The sequence below is a fragment of the Beta vulgaris genome, chromosome 6, assembly GCF_026745355.1.
Source record: "Beta vulgaris subsp. vulgaris cultivar EL10 chromosome 6, EL10.2, whole genome shotgun sequence".
Classification (NCBI taxonomy): Eukaryota; Viridiplantae; Streptophyta; class Magnoliopsida; order Caryophyllales; family Amaranthaceae; genus Beta; species Beta vulgaris.
In genome coordinates, this window is record NC_079207.1 from 68,736,981 (window position 1) to 68,756,284 (window position 19,304).

The window sequence follows — 19,304 nt, forward strand, 5'->3', positions numbered from 1 at the left end:
TCACTCACACTGCTAGGACATTTGGTTTTAGGTATCAAGGTCACCACAGTGGCATTGAGCTCCTTGAGAAATTTCCTTCCCCTGAGCACATCTAACACAACTTCAATAATATCAGCTCCTATAATGTCCCAAGCATCCCTAAAAAATTGCCCTCTAAATCCATCAGGCACTGGAGCCTTATTTCAAGGGATAGAAAACAATGCTTTTTTAACTTCTTCAGCTGTATAAGGAGCAATCAACATTTGCTTATGATCTTCAGTTAGCAAAGGCCCTTTGTGCACAAGCTGAGCTATAACATGCTTCCTCTCTCTCTGTGTAGATCCTAGAAGCTGCAGGTTATATGAAAGAAATGCTTCATTTACATAATCAGGCTTATCTCTCCAAACTCCATTTATGTCTTTTATTGCATAGGCATTATTGTGAAGCCTCTAGCTTTAATAATCTGATGAAATAAAGATGTATTTTCATCTCCATCGTTAACCCAGCTTAACTTAGATTTCTGTTGCAAAAATTCTAAGTAAGCTTTATGTTTCAGTTTATACTCATTTGTAGCTTCATGTTCTGCATCTGCTAGATTCTGATTTCCAGGATTTTCATGCATTAATGTTTGAGCATTAATCATATCATTATGAGCTTTTAACTCAACTACCTGAATTTCATTAAAGTCAGCTTTATTCAGCTCCTACATCTCTCTCTTGATCAGCTTCAACTTTCTACAGACAACAAACGTTTTAGACCCCATAATTGTTGTATTCCAGCACCTCCTCACTCTTGTGATGAATTCAGGAGAAAGCCTCCACATTGTGTAATATTTGAAAGGTTTTTTTGCCTTCATTCAACCTTGGGTAAACAGTTAGAAGAGCTGGGGAGTGGTCATACTCTTCTTCCTGCATAAAACACCCCTCTACATTCTCATAACTTTCTACATGCCTCATTTGCCATGATTCTATCTAGCTTTAGTACACTCTTGCATTACCTTGTTGTTTGTTATTCCAAGTAAAAAAAACACCATGTACTTCTCACATCATCAAGTCCACAATCCAGCTTACATATGTTAATTGCTTCCATCTCTATACGCCTGAGTGGAGCTCCAATTCTCTCATCATTCTATCTAACACAATTAAGATCCCCCATGATATTCCAAGGCTTCGAAGTCTTTATATGTCTCAGATCTTCCCAAAGTTGCTCCCCTCTTACCCTTTCATTGTATGCATAGATGAAAGTGCAATAAAAATTAGCACTCCTACTAACAGGCTGAATATAGCAGTGAATTAATTGCTCAGTACCCATGAGAATTCTAACATAGAAAACCCCAGGCTTCCAAGCCACCACAACTCTACCTCCTGGATGATAACTGCTGTTAGAGGTGAAACACCGAGACTTAAAGACATTTTGATAAAGGTTGCCAAGATGACATGCCTTTATCTTGGTTTCCAAGAGGCCCACCAGTCCAATATTATGCTTCTCAATGAATCTATACACATCCTTCTGCTTTCTTGCACTGTTGAGCTATCGGACATTCCAACTGAGGATTCTATCCATGACTGGTGGAAGGGTCCCCCCCTTCCTTTATCAACTATCAAATCATTCTCCTCATTTTCATGTGTCTCTTCCACATTCAACACCTGAAAATTATTATCAGTACTTGTTGCTTTAACCTGCGAAACTTTCACCTTGATTGGTTTTAATGCCTTCTGAAATCCACCAGCACCCATCTCAATCACCTTTGTCCCCACATTAGACTTCTCAGCTGGCACATTTTCCTTAGTAGCTGGAGCCTTAATATATCCTCCATATCTGCTTCTTTTTAGCTCTACAATTAGTTGTTTCATGTCCTAATTGATGACAAACGTTACATATCACAGGTCGTCATTCATAAACTACATAAACTACAACTTTATCACCATATTCATTGACAAATTTAGCATGATCAGGTAGGTTCTTAGATAATTGCACTTCAACTAGCACTCGAGTAAACTGAACCTTATCACGCTTTTTAGTAGCCTCATCCCTCTGCACAGGTTTACCAATTTTCTCTACAATCTTAAATAGAGCCTTCTTACCCCAGTACTTAAGATTCAATTTCAATTGAATCCATACTGGCACAACTCTAATGTCCTCCTTAACAATATCCATATCAGGTTCCCAAGGCTTGAGAATCAATGGCTTATTATCAAAGAAGAAATGTTCTGCTAACACCTTATCGCAACTCTCCATAGTGGCAAATCTCACTATAACACTCCTTTATTTACCAATGGCATCTTATCTACTCTGTAATTCTTCCAGATTCTATGAACAAATCCATCCATTACATGACTCGGAGGATTTGCTCCTACTACATAGCAAACTATAGCAGAGTTCCAAAATTCAACTTCCTCCTTAATGTCATCAAAGTCTATTTGAATTACAGATTCACAATCATTATTCATTTCAGCAGGATTAATATTCAACTTATGCGATTCACTCACATCATCCACATCATTGTCAATTTCTTGCAATATAGGCATAGGTCTAGGACTTACCTCGACATTCAAATCCAAAATTGGATGAGCTAATGCACTAGACTGACGATGAATCATTTCTAGCCATTGATTGAACGTGGTACGAACTTCAGATTGTTGCTGTAATTGTTGAATTGATGATTTAGGGGTAAAAACTTCACCAATTCCATCACCAAATTGCAATGCTTCAACACCAATTAATTCATCCAATGATCGAGTTTTGAGCATTTGAGATTCCAAAGGACCTCTAGGCTTCACAAGATTCTTGCCTCGACCTACAGATTTTCTGGCCATGGCGACGACACACTAGACGTGTGCCGAGAGAAAATTTGGAGGGAAGTTCAAATCTAGAGAGAGAAACTCGTTACTACACCATTGCACTGGTGGAGAGACTTGGAACAAACAAGTTAGTCTCACAATCAAATTAGTTGAGGGTTTTAAATTACTGGAAATATGAGTAGTAGTATTATTTTATATTTCGAAGCGAGATCGCTCAATCATGTAATAGTTAGTCGTTAATTAGTTGTTTTCCATTTTTGTATTTAAGATGCGTTAGTTCGCTTGATTCTCTCTTGGTGTTGCTCCGTGAAAGCGTTGAGGTTACTAGATGTTGAATTTGAGAATATTTTATGAGGGTTTTGTGGATTGGCATTGTATTTATCCCCTTGGTTGCATATTTGAGACCATGAGAGTGGCTTAGTTATGTTACTTAATTAGGTAGTTTTATGCACCCTTGAGAGAGGGTTTAGAGCTAATTAAGAGTCAATGACCTCAATTAGTTACTTAGTTTTCTTTCCTTCATGTTTCACCCTTCTAATTACTTAAATCATGATTTGGTTGGTGTTGGATCCCTTTCCATAATCCTATTTGTTATTTGATAGTTAGATAATATATTTTAGTTGGTAGTTAATACCTTCCAACTCATTTTCGACCTTGCTTGTTGATCTATTAACACGTGATGTTCCTTAGTCCTTGTGGAAGAAGACCCTTGCTTGCCACGAACTTTACTTAGGTTAGCGGTTTAGGTTTTCTTTGATTTTAGGAGATTAGTGATGACCTAATTTCCCCTACGTTATTTGCCTACGGAAACAATGCTTTTGAAGTTGAAACCAAAGCCATTCTTACGGCCTTGCAGTGGATAAAAAGAAAAAAATTGCGCAAATGTCACAGTTGAAACAGAGTGCCTTCATGCAAAAATGGCCATCTTGAATGATATGAATTTAAATTGACATGAATCAAATCTGTTCAAATTATGCTGGGAGTTGCTCCAAGATCAAGAAGGAACTAGGCTACATTATGTATTTTGAGCACCCCTCCTCGGATTGTATTATTTTCTATCAAATTGACAGACTAAATGCTCTAGCTACTTTATCGAATCCGATGGCTTATGACCATCAAAAGGATGCATTAAAAGTTAATCGTATTGAATAGTATTGCTCCTTTATTCCAAAAAAATCCTCCTTTGTATAGTGATAAATTTTGTATATAAATGAAATGGTATCACATTGTGTACATTTTTACAAATTTGCAGTAGAATTTAGTTATAGAGGTACAAAATTTGGAGAGCAAAATTAATAACATATACAAGTGCAACTACAGAGATGTCTTATTACTATGACAACACCAAAAGGGTTGCTTCATTCCTTCATCTACTTCGAAAATTCTTACAATGATTTCTTAATAGATGGAGATCCTTCTAAACTACATATATAATCATACATAAGTTCACATAACAACTTTTTGCTATATTCTTATATTGCCTAAGAAAGATGATTTTGTGTTCACTCTTAAGCAATTTGTCCAGTATACTTTGAAAATTCTGATAACAATTACTTAGGAGATGCAGGTCCTTCTAAACGTACATAATCATACATAACTCCGCGGAACTTTTCATTATTCCTAGATTGCCTGAAAAAGATGGTGTTTTGTCCACTCTTAAGCAAATTACCCGGTATACCAACGCTATATAGTCGATACAATCCGTGAATCCCATGTCTTGCGATTGCATTGTCCTTTCCTATCAGCAATGTTGAGAAAAGGACTTTCGAGTCAGGGTTGTTGACCCTAACCTGAAAATTATAGTGTAAAAGTCAAAATATTGCAACGAAAGAAAAACATTAAAAATATCAAGTGGTTGATTGGACGAAAGGAAAATGAATGATTTCTCTACCTGTAGTTCAGCTTGATTTGCAGCTGCTAGCGCGATTTGTAATGTATAGTTACCATTGGGCACAACATCCTTTAAGGGGAATACAACCTGCCATACGGTTGGCTGATATGTGTCTCCTGTCTTCCTATAATCAGAGAATTAACCTTACTAAATAAGAAAAATTCACGAGAAGTGTTCCACTTAAAACTAAATTTTTCATAAGAATTTCGACAAGGCATCCTCCATAATTGAGATTATTACGGAAACTCTGATAAAACAATGTCCATGATTCAAAATTTCTAGATGGTTAGTCAGCTGGCATGAACTACGAAATACTTCCTCCGTTTCACAACAAATGAAACGTAGAAAAAGTAGGGAGTTACCAAGGAATGTAGAAAAGAGAAAGTTGGGATCACAATAAAGTAGAGTGATAAAACAAAAAAGTTGTGGTCCCCACTTGCTTTTTTGGTGCCATATTTGTAATAAAAATGAACTTTTTTTACCATGTAAAACTTGGTTGCACTTATTGTTAATATTTCAAATAAGGAAAGTGTTTCACTTATTGTGAAATGGAGGTAGTACGTACCTTAGCACCTGAGCATAAAACCAATCCTTGGTATGATTACTGACACCAATAGTGTAAGTAAGATCTTCCTTAGGGTAAATCTCTGAGTAACGATCCCATAGACCATATTGTCTGTACCTGTTGGTTAAATAAAAATGGGCTTTAATATGATGAATCCTAAAGTCAAGATAAGAAATAAAGAAAAGAAGTGTGGAAAAGCTAACTTGTTTTCCTGATCATTTAACACTGGGTTGGCAAGGTCTGGACTTGGGTCTGGCACAAAGAACTCAGCTGCACTGCGGTCCGGGAAGCCGATTTCCCATAGTGTCTCTCCACTTCGTGGGGGTGTGTAGACTTGATCACCCAAGTTAATTTGCTTCCCTGCATTTGAAGGTAAATAAATGTAATGTAGACATGTTTGTAGTAGTAAATAAGGAAAGGGATGGCAATTTTGATACAAAAATAGTGTCAAAATCAAGGTGTTATGTGCAATATATATCGAGATAGAGGAAATATAGCACAAAATCATGCAAAATAAGCATGTTTGATTATCAATACCTGGTGCAATGTCGATTACAGATGTAGATTTGTAATCTCCTATGAACCCTGGTGCCCATGCATAAAGATTGTACTTGCCAACATGAACATTTGGTATCGTAAACTTTCCTTCACCATCAGTCTGAACCCAAAATTGATATCCCTGTTGCACTTAAAGATAATTAGCTCTATGTTTCACGTTATAATTAACTCTTGAATCCTCTTAAAAAAACGATAATACTCTAAATTTCACGATATTGAACTATTGATGTTATCTCTTCCTTACTTTCATTTCCCTTTGCCATGAGCCCGCTTCTCCAGGTTGTGCCAAACCAACCCACCCTAAATTCGCTGGTACAGGTGGTTTAGATCTATCATTCATAAAAAAATTCAATTACTTAACTATGCATCAATTAAGTTCCATATAAACTTTGGTAGTTCGATTAATAGCTATACAGTAATAAACAACTGTAATTTTAATGATTTTGTGTAAAAGTATATTGCTCTTGATGTTATTTGTTATCCATAACCAAATAAGTCGTGTAAGAAATAAAAAATGAGTCAAGGAAATACCCATCTTTGACGAGCAATTTACCCACAACTGATCCACGCTGATTTGCCTTTGGAAAATCTTCGGATACTGGGAATTCGTAAGGCCAACTCTTAAGTTCCTCTTGCAGCTGAAATGACGAAACTTAATTTAAGCGGACACACATATCTAATCAAAGTGATATACGTCTAGATCTCAGAAGATTAATCTCAAGTTCTCAACCATGAATAATATTTGAATAATTCTGACTATGAAAAAATGCCTTGATACCAAATGAGTGATAACTTGTTAAATTGGTTATTTTGTTTCATTTGTTTATCTATTTATCTTGCCCTCTATACCTAGCGAATCAGAGTTGTTGAATTATTTTGAGACCACATCCCCACTATGATATAAAAGTACATAATTTGGATATTGTTATTGATGGTGACTACAATTTGTATAGTTATAAGAAGACTGAGCATATATATATAATTATGTATCTAATTTTTTTTCTTTTATAATATGGTTTCAAAGCAATTGAACACTATATGGTCATATTTATATACCTGATTCTTTGCTTCTTGCCATAGTGCACGAGGATCTCCTTTCCCAGAATTCAAATGCACCAAATATGGTCCAAATACCTTTTTCCATGGCTCACCATTTGCGAACTTCATCACCAACTCGGTTCCAGTATAATGAGTACTATGAAACATCTATGAAAAATGGTAGCAAGGATCATAAAAAGTTGCACAAAAAGCTTTGATGATATAAGGAATAAATAGTTGAAGTTCATAGCTTGAGTACATACAGAAAGCATATTTGGGCCAACATGAGATGTAAGATCTTGTTTATGAGGCCCTCCCATGCGGAATTCATCACTTGGTGTTATGACCCAAATTCCAACTGAAGGATCGGTGCAAACCCAGCCATGTAACTTGTTATCTTTGTCTTCACATGCATATTGGTACTTGTCGTCAACCTACAACATGTTAGAGTAAAAAAAGTTACAAATTTGAGGTCGACAGGGTTAATGCCTATCTGTTATGTGTCATGCAGAAGAACTTGTTCGAAATTCATGATTTGAATTGAACTGAATTTGATCCTACTTGAAATGAAATAAATATAGCAATATAATAGATCTGTTATAATAAGTTAGTTAGTAATCAACAGATTATGACATGACTCTAACAAATTCAGACTTACCCAATCTAAACCAAATAACATATAAAATTGACTTGACCAAGTCGAGTACAAACTATCAATTCACCAATTGCATATTTGACTAATTTTGGTTAATACGAGGTACAAATATGTACTACTCATGCTTCATTTCACTTGATTAGTCAAATGGGATTATCGTGATTAAACAAATTTAAGAAAAACTTATTATTTTACTAATTGACTCTGTTATCTGCTAGCATAAATTATCTTTATATCAAAACTCATTCTACTAATTATTTTTTCCAAAAGACATCGAGGAAAAGAGTCTCAACCTCACTGAAATTTATTGGGTGGATTCAATTTATTGAACACTTGGATTATGTTAAAACATTAGTTATTTGTTCAAAGCAATAAGTCCAAAAAATATTAATTTGAGAATACCTGTCCTTTTATTTTTGGATTGGTTGGATTTGTCAAATGAACAGCTTCTTTATAGGCTAAAGGCTGTCCAGTCTCACGGTCTCGCATCATTGGCATTTCTCTTTGTAACTTGTCCGAAACTGCCATATAACGGAACCTAAGAAAAAAATAAATTATGTTTTAGTTTAACAAACTTAAATATATCTAGAAAAAAACCCTAAATGGCAAACAGGTCGATTAGTAATTTATTTAGGGGAAGCCCTGACTAATTTCTCCACTCATTTTCAAACTTCTTATATCAAAAAGTTTCTCCACCCAATTTTTCTAAACAATGTTTTTTAAGACCAAAAAGTTATTTCAAACCTCTTTTTACAAAACAACCTAATTAGAGGATTATTGACTAGTCAAATCTTCTAATGTAAGATGAAACCTCTGATTTTGCCTCATACCTCTATTTACCAAACAGGGCCATTACAAGTTCGCAATTTAAGATTTGTGGCAATAAAAAACCTAAAATGACCTTACTTTTCAGTGTGAAGCTTATAAACAGTTCTTATTTGATCCACATCCATAGGAGCCATTCCTTTATCACGCCCGAATATAGCATAAGAGTAGAATCCAGAGCGACCACGAAGCAATATATACCTACATAATCATATAATAACAAACAATTATAATCTTAGCTTCAATTTTCACTTATATATGTGTCATATACCCTTGTTATGAGGTGTTTGCAGGGCTATATATACCTATAATCTATTTGTAGTGGAAGCGATGAAGTCTTCGGACAGAGAAATGAAATCTCTGCCTGATCCTCAGTTTGTTTTATAATTTTAAAACTTGTTCCTGCAAGTCTGCAAAGCAAATAACATATATTATATTATATTATATTAAATATGTTCGGAATTAATTGTCACATTAGTGTACGTAATTTTAGTTAAACTAGTGGCAATATGATAAAGATTCGAAAAATAGTAGCAACATTGAATGTAATTATGTATACCGAAATATACCGTATTTCATCTGAGCCATCGTTGTCTCCGGTAGTAGCTGATGCTATATCCCAGTATCTGACAAATTAACCATTAATTAGATGAGCTAAATATGTGACTCAAATTATTATATTTCTAAAATTCAAAATACTATAATATAGATACAAAATTTTAGTTAAACTTTACTTTAGAGAGTATTAATTAATTTGAAAAAAAAAACTCGTATTATAAAGTACATAAACAAGAAAATATACCCTCTATCAGATACTCGATTCGTAATATCAAGTATATTTTCTAGACCACCATATCGTATTGCGGTGACGTAGCCCTCTGGAACTTGTAAGGTGACTTGAACAATGCCATTGTCCAACACAACCTACATGATTATGTTGCAGGTATTATTGAATTGCAGTTCAGTATTGAAACTCATGTATCTCTATTCTATATGTCAGGAGGGGTAGGACACAGAAAAATAGAAAAAGAAAAAGAAAATGAGTAACTGCTTACTTTAATTAAAAAAGAAAAGAGAACTACCTAATTAATTAAAAAAGTAAAAAACGATAAAAAAAAAAGCATTACAAAAAAAACCGTCAACAATTTCAAAATCCCTATACAATTATTTTAGTTTTCTACGTTCCAAAAAAAATTCTACGTATTTTCGCACACATCGTGTGCATATAAAACTAGTGTCTTAAAATCGAAAAGTTATTCTTACTTGCTTGGCAGTTGCATTAACCCGAACACCACCATTTGGATTTGCTGTTGGTTGTGCATTTGGTTTGCCTCCCGCTGGTGCATCACTACAAATTATATAGACAAGAGGATCAATTTTGGATGATTATTCCATGGCTACAATTATATTGTAGCCACTATAATTAATGGAATTTTAACCCTTTAATTTTGTAGGCTAATCTTGGTGACTTGGTCATTAGTTTAACTGACTAATAAATATATAGAAAATCTGAGAAAATACTAATTTCAATAAATAACAAACGAAATCAGATTGTTGTTGAATATCCATCATTTAGTCATTTTATTTAATTTCTTTTGGAGTATTGTTGAATTCTTTTTTTATACAATTCTACTAATACCATTAACGATAGGTTTTTTAGCAATAGCTTATCATTGTTGGGCCTAGCCTTTTTACTAGAAGGTTGAAAAATATTGCCCATAATTTGACGGGCCAAGTAGGCCTTATATCTCACAGTGGAAGGCTAATTAAATGGCGCATAGCACAATCCCAATAGGCTTGGAATAGTTCTTTAAGAGGTTGAATTAAAGAAGCCCAATTTGTCACCTAAGTTAATCCTTTATGAACTGGTTAGAAATAATACTAAAAAATTATATCGAATTTCGTTTCTTTTTCTGCTTTTTGCAACTTTTTTTTGACAAAAGTGTTTTATATCAAGAACTCTCCGCATAAGACACGCTCCTTCTGGATTTGGGTCGAGTTTAATTACAATTCGATCGAACATTAATTACTTAGCCTGCATTGTATTCATAGATGGGAATTAAAATTTGATTTCCTTCCATTCACCCAAGTCTTCCACTTCTAAATTCTTTTCCTTTCTTTTAAGAAAGAAATTAGCTTCAATATATTAATAATGTGGCTACTAATTTAAGAGTGATATAAAATATTATTTTCATATTTTTGGTGCAGCTACTATTCCCTTTGTTTCAAATACAATATATTCACAATTTATGAAAATTTAGTTTGACCGTACCATATACATCTCTTATCATATTACAAATAAAAACTAGTATTTCGGCCCGAACGTTGCCCTGAATCGGTATTGTGTTTCGAACTTGATATTGTTTTTCCATTCCCACTAAAATATAGTATTAAGAAAAACTCAACATTTAAAAGGTACAAATATAATAGTGTGGATATTTAAAGCATGATTAAAAGTTGGTTGAGATGGTAATTGTGTCATGTATAATAGTAAGAGGACACGGGTTCAAATCTTGTGGCAAGCATATACTTTTGTTAATTGACATGACTTATGTACACATTGGACAATTCTAGTGGAGTAACAGAGGTGTCATGTGGCGTGTATACATTGTCACGCACGCCTTTTAATATATTTGTATAGATAGATTATAGAAAATATATTATTAGTTTTGTCTTGAAAAATATTTAATATATTATTTATTACAAATAATATTAATATGGATTAAAAGTAATATAATTAATTGTCAAAATTCGACCTCAAATATAGCACATGTCTTATATTCTGAAACGAAGATAGTGATTGCATATTGAAGATTACTTATGCTGTTACAAGATCTTTAGTTTTCTCAATATTTGCATTTATAACTAGTTATTAGGTCTGGGCTATACTCCGGGTAAGAAAACAATTTCATTTATTAATATAATACTATATGATAATAACACTAAATACAACTTAGCCTAGTGGTTAAAACTTTAGTATATGTACTTGAGGTCTCAAGATCAAACCCTATACTATGCAATTTCTTAATTTTTTTATTGTACATGGATTACATGAACTAAAATTCCCTGCTAGGAAATTAAAAGCGCCACGTGGCACAGTTTCTTGTTTTCGCACGCCTTTTAATATATTTGTATAGATTTATTTAATCTGTAATAGTTTCTTTAGAAAGTATATGCCATATTTTTTTTAGGAACTTGAAAAGCATGTACTACTAGTATCAAAATAGAAGTAGCTTAGGGAAAAAACTTATTCATTAATAAATACTTATTAGTTAATATTTTTTTTTTTGAGGAGAAAGAGACTTATTAATTAATATGATTGCTATCTAATGATTGATAATAAATCTATATAATATATGTTAATTGCATCGTGCATGCTACATTTTCTGTTACAAACTTACAATATTTTCGTGTTCCCGCTTATTGCAATTAAAAGTTAAGTAATCTTTCCACTAATCTCATTTCTATAGCGTGAACAATAGAGACGCTTATTACACAACTAGCAAGTTTAAAGGAGGATCTATAAAATAAATAAAAAAAAAAAAAAAAAAAACTAATTGATAATGGAGGGAGATAGAAAGTAGCTTCTTACAAAAAGTTATTTTTTTATATTCTTTAAAAATATGGGATAAGTCACATATGCACATGATAATTAAGGAATTCAATAGTCCCCTCACATATGCGAGTTATTATAATAAGAGCAAACGAAAAATATACCCTATGTAATCTTGATTGGGAATGAACGACCAATAAATATGGAGCCATGAATTCATTAACTCATTAACATGTATGTAAAGTACAGCATAGGTGATCAAAATATGAATTAACAAGGCACAAAATGTAACTAACTTACATTTTCCCTCTACAATCTCCTGCAATTAATAATTGGACAAAAAATAATATCCAAAGTAGCCCCTTCCATTTGCTGACTTTGTCAATCTTCATTTTTGAAATTTTATGCCTGGAAATTCTCAAAGAACAAGAACTTATATATTGAATTATTTAGATGAAAAGCTCCTTTAGGAGGAAAGGTTGTGAACATAATTTCCGCATCACATTAAGTTCAATGAATCCTTAGAAACCAATTTTTTTATATAAAGAAACTAAATATATATTTTGGGTAATCCTCCTTTGTTTGATTTCATCTTGTTTTGTTTAGTTTCTATGAGAATCTACATGATCATATAATAAGGTAGATAGTCAAAATCTTGGGTGATAACGAAGTGTGGTATTCTCCAAATTTACGTCCCAATCAAACCTAATAAAAAATAGGTCCTCAATGAAAGTAATAAAGAACCATGCAAAATTTGCAAGCATTTTCCTTATTCAGAAATAACTTCTATAAGGTTTCAAATCAATAATTGCTTCAAAGTTTCCTTGTTCATTTCCTCTATACTTTATTACTTGAATGATGATTTCATTGTAAATGCATAGTATATACAACATTGATGCATTCTATTCAGACCATCAGACATAAATCATACATAGATTAAGCCATGCAAGTATATAAAGATGGCTAATTAGTAGGGAAATTATATACTAATCATCGTGATTAGTAGGATAAGCCAGGTATCACCGAAGCGAGGGAATTGATTAGAAATCAAAGAAGAATCTTGTACAACAAGTGCGGTCATAATACTATTATAATACTTTTTCTATTTCTTTTGATTGCAACGTTTACTGTTTTGGTGAGTAATTGATTAAATTAATCAAATATTGCATCTACAAAATTCGAGGTGGTATGATTTGAGAGTTTTCCAGCTCGGAGAAGTAAGTTAGAAAGAAAGCAATTTGACAATGCATGATCTTGAGAAAGCGGAAACACATTATCACAATCTTGAATAACTTGGCCATCAAGTCACAATAAGCTATGAGTAATTTTAGGTCAGATAATTGCTCTAATTAGGACCTAAGCATTGGACTTGATCTTGTAATTTGAAATTTCAACCAATATTATCAAAATGGCTATTGGCCAACCTATTTTACTGGCGTCTAAATTTTAGAAGTAGCTTTTTAATTATTTTGTTTTATCAACCTATATGTAGAGTTTTATTAAAGAAGACTATTGGCCAACTTTTTTTGACCAAAAATAATAAGAGTCATTTAACACATTGTTAGCTCTCATCTAGTAATTAAGTTTACCAAACATATATTGAAACAAATAATGCAAACAACTAATTAGCTAAATGAAGCAATTCAATAGCTTTTATTACCAACTAATAAACAAATCAATGACCTAGCTAGACATGCATCATCGTTAGCAAATCGGTTGCTAAACAAGCCAATGAACTAGCTAGATATGCATCATCGTTAAAATCAGTGTTAACTAATAATGTGAATTTTTTCTTAATTGATTGAAATTTATAGAGTTGCACAAAATGAGTCGTGCAATTCTATGGGAGACTAACAATTTTCCATTGGCTTCATTTATCAAGAAGTTATAATAAAGCAAGGAGGATGAAGAGATAGGGGAAAAATCGTATTCTTTCATGAGAGAGCATAATCTATACATTTCATAACTTGTTTGGTTAATAGAATCTTATGCATGCATATGTAAAGCACCAAATAGTATGAGCTAGATATATATCTCTAAAAAACGAAGATATGATTTGTACTCTTACCTGAAATCTCGATGTAATAGATATTTAGTGTACTTGGAAGAAAAGATAATTGTCTCTATATATATAGATATAATGAAAAATATAAAATAAAGGAATCATGTTCAAAGCTTTAAATAGGGAGATTGAGGGTAGAAAATCTTGCATAATTCTATTGGCACATATTGAAAATCTAATAAAAACATTTCCCTTCTTTTGATGGATATACTCATTTCCTTAGGCGAAGATTTAGGACAAAAAATTTCGAGGAAGATCTCTTTCACTTGTTTCTATTGGCAGGGAATTCACTTACTCTAAGAAATAATTAATTAAACTTCCTAAATACGAACCCATCAATTATTAATATTTCCTTTTCAATTATTAGGAGAAATATGGCCCATATTATAAAATAATAATAATAATAATAATAATAATAATAATAATAATAATAATAATAATAATAATAAAAACGACAATTGTAATAATAATAGTAATAATAATAGTAATAATAAAATATAATAATAAATAACACTAATAATAATAAATAATTTTAGTAATAATAATATTTATTTGATAATAATTATAGCAATAATAATAATACATTTATGTACTAGTTAGTGTCTAATGATACTAGAATTTGTTAATTTGATACGAGAAAGTGTACCAATATTATTTCGTATTACCAAAAGTGCTCTAATGATATTAGATCTCTTGCGATAGACTACATAATCTGTTATGATAGATTTAAGAGTATTTCTTAAATCTATATATCTAGCGTGTTGATCCTGACATATCTAAAAGTGTTTAATTAGAGATAATTTCTTTTAGTATTATATTTTATTTAGGATATGTTTTTCTAATTCTACCTAAGTTAGTTTTTAACCCTTTCAGAGTCCACAATTGGAGTTCAATGGTTAGAGGCTGAGCCCTTCTCTTAAGGACCATCCTAGACCAAGCATTTACGGTATCAAAGAAAGTGTGACAAACCATACCAGCCGGTAGCCACAGTAATCCTGCAAAGAGGCATCTTATTGTAAGCATAATTCATATCTTTACTAGTTAAGAAACTAATTACAACAAATATATACACATTCTAATAAGTCTTGCAATATACCAATGCCATTGCTATCAACATACATAACCCTATACACGTAATTTAAGATAAATACTTTTGTTATGCGGAAGCGTTTAATTAAACCAACAAGAATTCACAACAACCAAGCACACACACAAGAAAACAAGAAAGCGAATAAAAGACACACAGATTTAACGAGGTTCACTATCAACGTGATAGCTACATCCTCAAGGCAGGGGAAAAGATTGTTTCACTATGAACGAGATGATTACAAGTTCAATAGGCAAGATTCAATTGAATGGATTTCCAATTGAATCTCAAAGACTCTCTAATCTTCTTTATTGTGTTTTCTCTAATCTCTCTCTCTAGTATTTTGTGGTTAAAAGCCCTAAATATGACAAAACATATTTATATGAAGTCTAAGATACAAGCCCTAAGTCGTAAGATAAAAAAAACTCCTGAAAATTTCGCATCCCCCGATAGGTGCGGGGGCACCATCATCTGGTGCGGGCGCACATGCCTCGAGTGCGGGAGCACCAAAGTGTTCTGCCTCAACTCGAAGAAATCCGTCGTAGCGACGTGCGGGAGCACCACATCTTGGTGCGGGCGCACCTGACACGGTGCGGGCGCACCTTCATTTGGTGCGGGCGCACCACTCGTGCCGAGCCATTCTTCTCTCGCGCAAGTCACACTTCACAAATCTCCACCTTGACTTGCATCTACCACACAACTCCACCTCGAAACCATCAACACAACATGTATCTCTGCAACAGTACGCGAGATACTCCTTTCCCTTCCTGCTCATGCATCTTTCACCCGATGCCAGGGTTGCCCTCATATGAGTCTCACCCAATCTCGCTAAGATCGCTGACCACTCATCATTAACGACCCGGTCTCACAACCTATGAGACCCATGTTGCGCATTCATCTGAAACCCAATTTATTACCCGTCGGAAATCAAATCGCCTTCATTGAACCGCAAACACACTAGCTCCACCTTAATCAAGACGAGCCAGTACCCTACCAGTTGCTCCAACTAGAGCCATTTGCACTTACGTCTAAGTACCCAAAACAAATCACCCTTGGCGCAGGGGAACTTCCGTCGAAGTTCTTCTATGCTCGCGCCGGAGCACTCCACCCCGTCCTCACTGGAACGTAGGTAACTCCTCCTGAAGTTCCAATCTAGCTACCTCTTAGTGACTTCTCCCAGAATCACCTCTCAACTCAACACTCCCTGGCAAAGACATGTCGCTTGAGATCCCATAGCTATAAGTTGGCACACAAGTATCGATAGAACCGAACCTTATCATACCAATCTGCTGCTGAGAGACCCTTGGTTGTTCTTCTTGATGACCCTTAGTTTCAACCAGTTGTGTAGAAGTTCCCACAAACTCTACCTCATTGTTGACACTCACATCCTCAACCCAAGTAGTACTCTCAAACTCGGTTGTTGAACTCATTCCCGTTGACTCTGACCTCTCAACCTGTGAAGAAGCCCCCATAAGCTCCACCTCACACTCAAGACCATCACTTGTTAACTCAGAATGCAGCTTCAACTCAGAATCATCTCTAGCTAGTGTCGTACCCTGCAAATCATACAAGTTACCCACACCTGACTTCACGCCACGAAGTAACTCACAAGAACCCTTCACCACACGCAAAACTCCATCCCCTCCTTGGAATCGAAAACCCTTACGGTCTAACATCCCAAGAGATATAAGATTTCTCTTAAGTTGTGGAACATGCCTCACGCCTCTAAGATCCTTAACTCTCCCATCATGCATTTAAACCTCACAGAGCCTACTCCAACCACCTCACACACCGTATTGTCACCCAAAGTAACACTACTCTTGCATAAGCTATAGGTCGAAAACATCTCCTTGTCAGAACACATATGTGAAGAACATCCACTATCTAGAACCCACTTATCTTCTAAGCGTTTCTCCTCATGGACAATTAGAGCTAAATCCTCCTCAGAATCGTAGTCAACCTTATTTGTTTTGCAAAAGAAGCCGAACCATCCTTCTTAGGACATTCATTTCCAATGACCCGGTTCTTTACAATAATGGCAAAGTTCACTACTTTTGGGCCCTTCGACCTAGGTTTTCTCCTATCCCTACTCGAATCTCCCTTATTTTTCTCAGCATTTGCTACCAAACCTGCAGAATAATCACGATCCTCTACCATATCACCAGTTGCTTTATGACGCAATTCCCTAGTATAAAGTGCCGACTTTACCTCCTCTAGGGACACAGTGTCTTTTCCAACCACAAAAGACTCTACAAAATGTTCATAGCTACTTGACAATGAAACCAACAATATCAATGCAGCATCCTCATCCTCAATCTTAACATCTAAATTACGCAAGTCCAGTAAAATAGAATTTAAACGATCGAGGTGATCTTTTAGGGACATACCTTCTCTCATGCGTAGGCCAAACAACCTTTGCTTCAATAACAATTTGTTTGTGAGCGACTTTGTCATGTACAAACTCTCCAGTTTCAACCACAAACCTGCAGCCGTGATTTCATCTGCAACCTCTGTGATGACATCGTCCGCCAAGCATAGCAAGATAGTGGAGTGTGCTCTTTCCTCCATAGATTCCAACTCAGCCTCAGTTAGACCAGTCAGATTTCCCTCTTTTGATGTCGTTGTGAAACCCTTAATCAATGATTTCCAGATACCTTGTTGTTTCAATAAAGCTCTCATCTTTATCTGCCATAGCCCAAAACTATTCCTTCCCGTAAACTTGTCGATCTTTAAGGTTGTTGTTGCCATGTCCCAAAAGCGATTAACCCTGGTGTTAACCTGTAGCTCTTGATACCACTTGTTATGCGGAAGCGTTTAATTAAACCAACAAGAATTCACAACAACCAAGCACACACACAAGAAAACAAGAAAGCGAATAAAAGACACACAGATTTAACAAGGTTCACTATCAACGTGATAGCTACGTCCTCAAGGCAGGGGAAAAGATTGTTTTACTATGAACGAGATGATTACAAGTACAATAGGCAAGATTCAATTGAATGGATTTCCAATTGAATCTCAAAGACTCTCTAATCTTCTCTATTATGTTTTCTCTAATCTCTCTCTCTAGTATTTTGTGGTTAAAAGCCCTAAATATGACAAAACATATTTATATGAAGTCTAAGATACAAGCCCTAAGTCGTAAGATAAAAAAAACACCCGAAAATTTCGCATCCCCCGATAGGTGCGGGAGCACCATCATCTGGTGCGGGAGCACCAGACCGATGTGCGGGCGCACATGCCTCGAGTGCGGGAGCACCAAAGTGTTCTGCCTCAACTCGAAGAAATTCGTCGTAGCGACGTGCGGGAGCACCACATCTTGGTGCGGGCGCACCTTCATTTGGTGCAGGCGCACCACTCGTGCCGAGCCATTCTTCTCTCGCGCAAGTCACACTTCACAACTTTGATGTTCTAATTAATACAGAACTAGAAAGGAAATTAATTATACAATTCTTCTATTATAATATGTCGAACATGGTGTCAATGAGTATTTTGATCATGTTCACTCTCTCTAGTCTCTTGTGACCTAATTAAATCTAAAATCATCTTGTTCGAGGGGAGCTTTGAAACGAATATAATCATACATGACACCATAGAAAGGAGAATCATGTCTTGTTTGTTTGAGATATATGGTATTATTCCCATCATAAAGCCACTCACTAGGAACATCAATATTAAACAAAATGTATAGTCCATGAATACCATGTCACGCAATTGCATTGTCTGAACCTATCATCTTGGTACTAAAGTTGGGAATCATCAGCTCTTCATGGTTGAATCGCACCTAAAAAACACGTTAGCAAAACTTCAAATTACATTACAAAAACATAAACGAGACCGTCTCATCAAAACAAATATGTCCGATCGTACTTATTGGTCATGGTGTATGTGACTTGCTAAATCATTAAAGAGGACTTCTTATGATTATAGTTATGATGTGTTTTTATATGACTTGTTAGATATTATAGAAACAAGTTTTCTAGTTTAGGTTGGATTCAGGTTGTATTTGAGTATCGGGACATCTTATTCAGATTTATAACCTTTTTTTTATCTTTACAACAAAAACCAATCAGAATTCAATCATATAAATATTGGGTTGAGTCGAGACCTTTTGGTTCAACTCAAAACTGAGTGACGTGTTTTCAGCAGGTTCTTATTAATTAGGGTGTTGTCACCACTCACCAATCTAATGTTCTATAAGTTTTTAAAGATCTCTGACTTGTTACAGTTTTGACAACACCTTTTGCATTTCATCCACAAATTGACTGAGACTAATTTCACCCAATTCCA

The 19,304-nt window shown here is 34.6% G+C and overlaps 1 protein-coding gene across 1 annotated transcript; it reads right to left on the reverse strand.

Moving 5' to 3' along the window:
- Nucleotides 1–4,311: 4,311 nt before the first annotated feature.
- On the reverse strand, nt 4,312–12,257 carry LOC104897796 (probable rhamnogalacturonate lyase B). Its single transcript, XM_057395864.1, has 16 exons — nt 12,166–12,257; nt 9,576–9,660; nt 9,064–9,236; nt 8,882–8,938; nt 8,618–8,722; nt 8,394–8,513; nt 7,890–8,025; nt 7,096–7,266; nt 6,851–7,000; nt 6,326–6,432; nt 6,039–6,123; nt 5,774–5,915; nt 5,440–5,596; nt 5,237–5,353; nt 4,672–4,795; nt 4,312–4,570 (listed from the first exon to the last, which is right to left on the reverse strand). Exons 1-16 carry the CDS (start codon nt 12,255–12,257, stop codon nt 4,331–4,333), a joined length of 2,061 nt encoding a protein of 686 aa, XP_057251847.1. The 3' UTR covers nt 4,312–4,330.
- Nucleotides 12,258–19,304: the final 7,047 nt, after the last annotated feature.

Excerpts from the sequence above, each read along its gene's own strand:
- LOC104897796 (XM_057395864.1), bottom strand. The coding sequence starts at position 12,257 with ATGAAGATTGACAAAGTCAGCAAATGGAAGGGGCTACTTTGGATATTA. Across the intron at positions 5,597-5,773 it reads TGTAATCGACATTGCACCAG|GGAAGCAAATTAACTTGGGT; the intron begins GTATTGATAATC and ends CTTCAAATGCAG. Across the intron at positions 4,796-5,236 it reads TTTTATGCTCAGGTGCTAAG|GAAGACAGGAGACACATATC; the intron begins GTACGTACTACC and ends CTCTGATTATAG.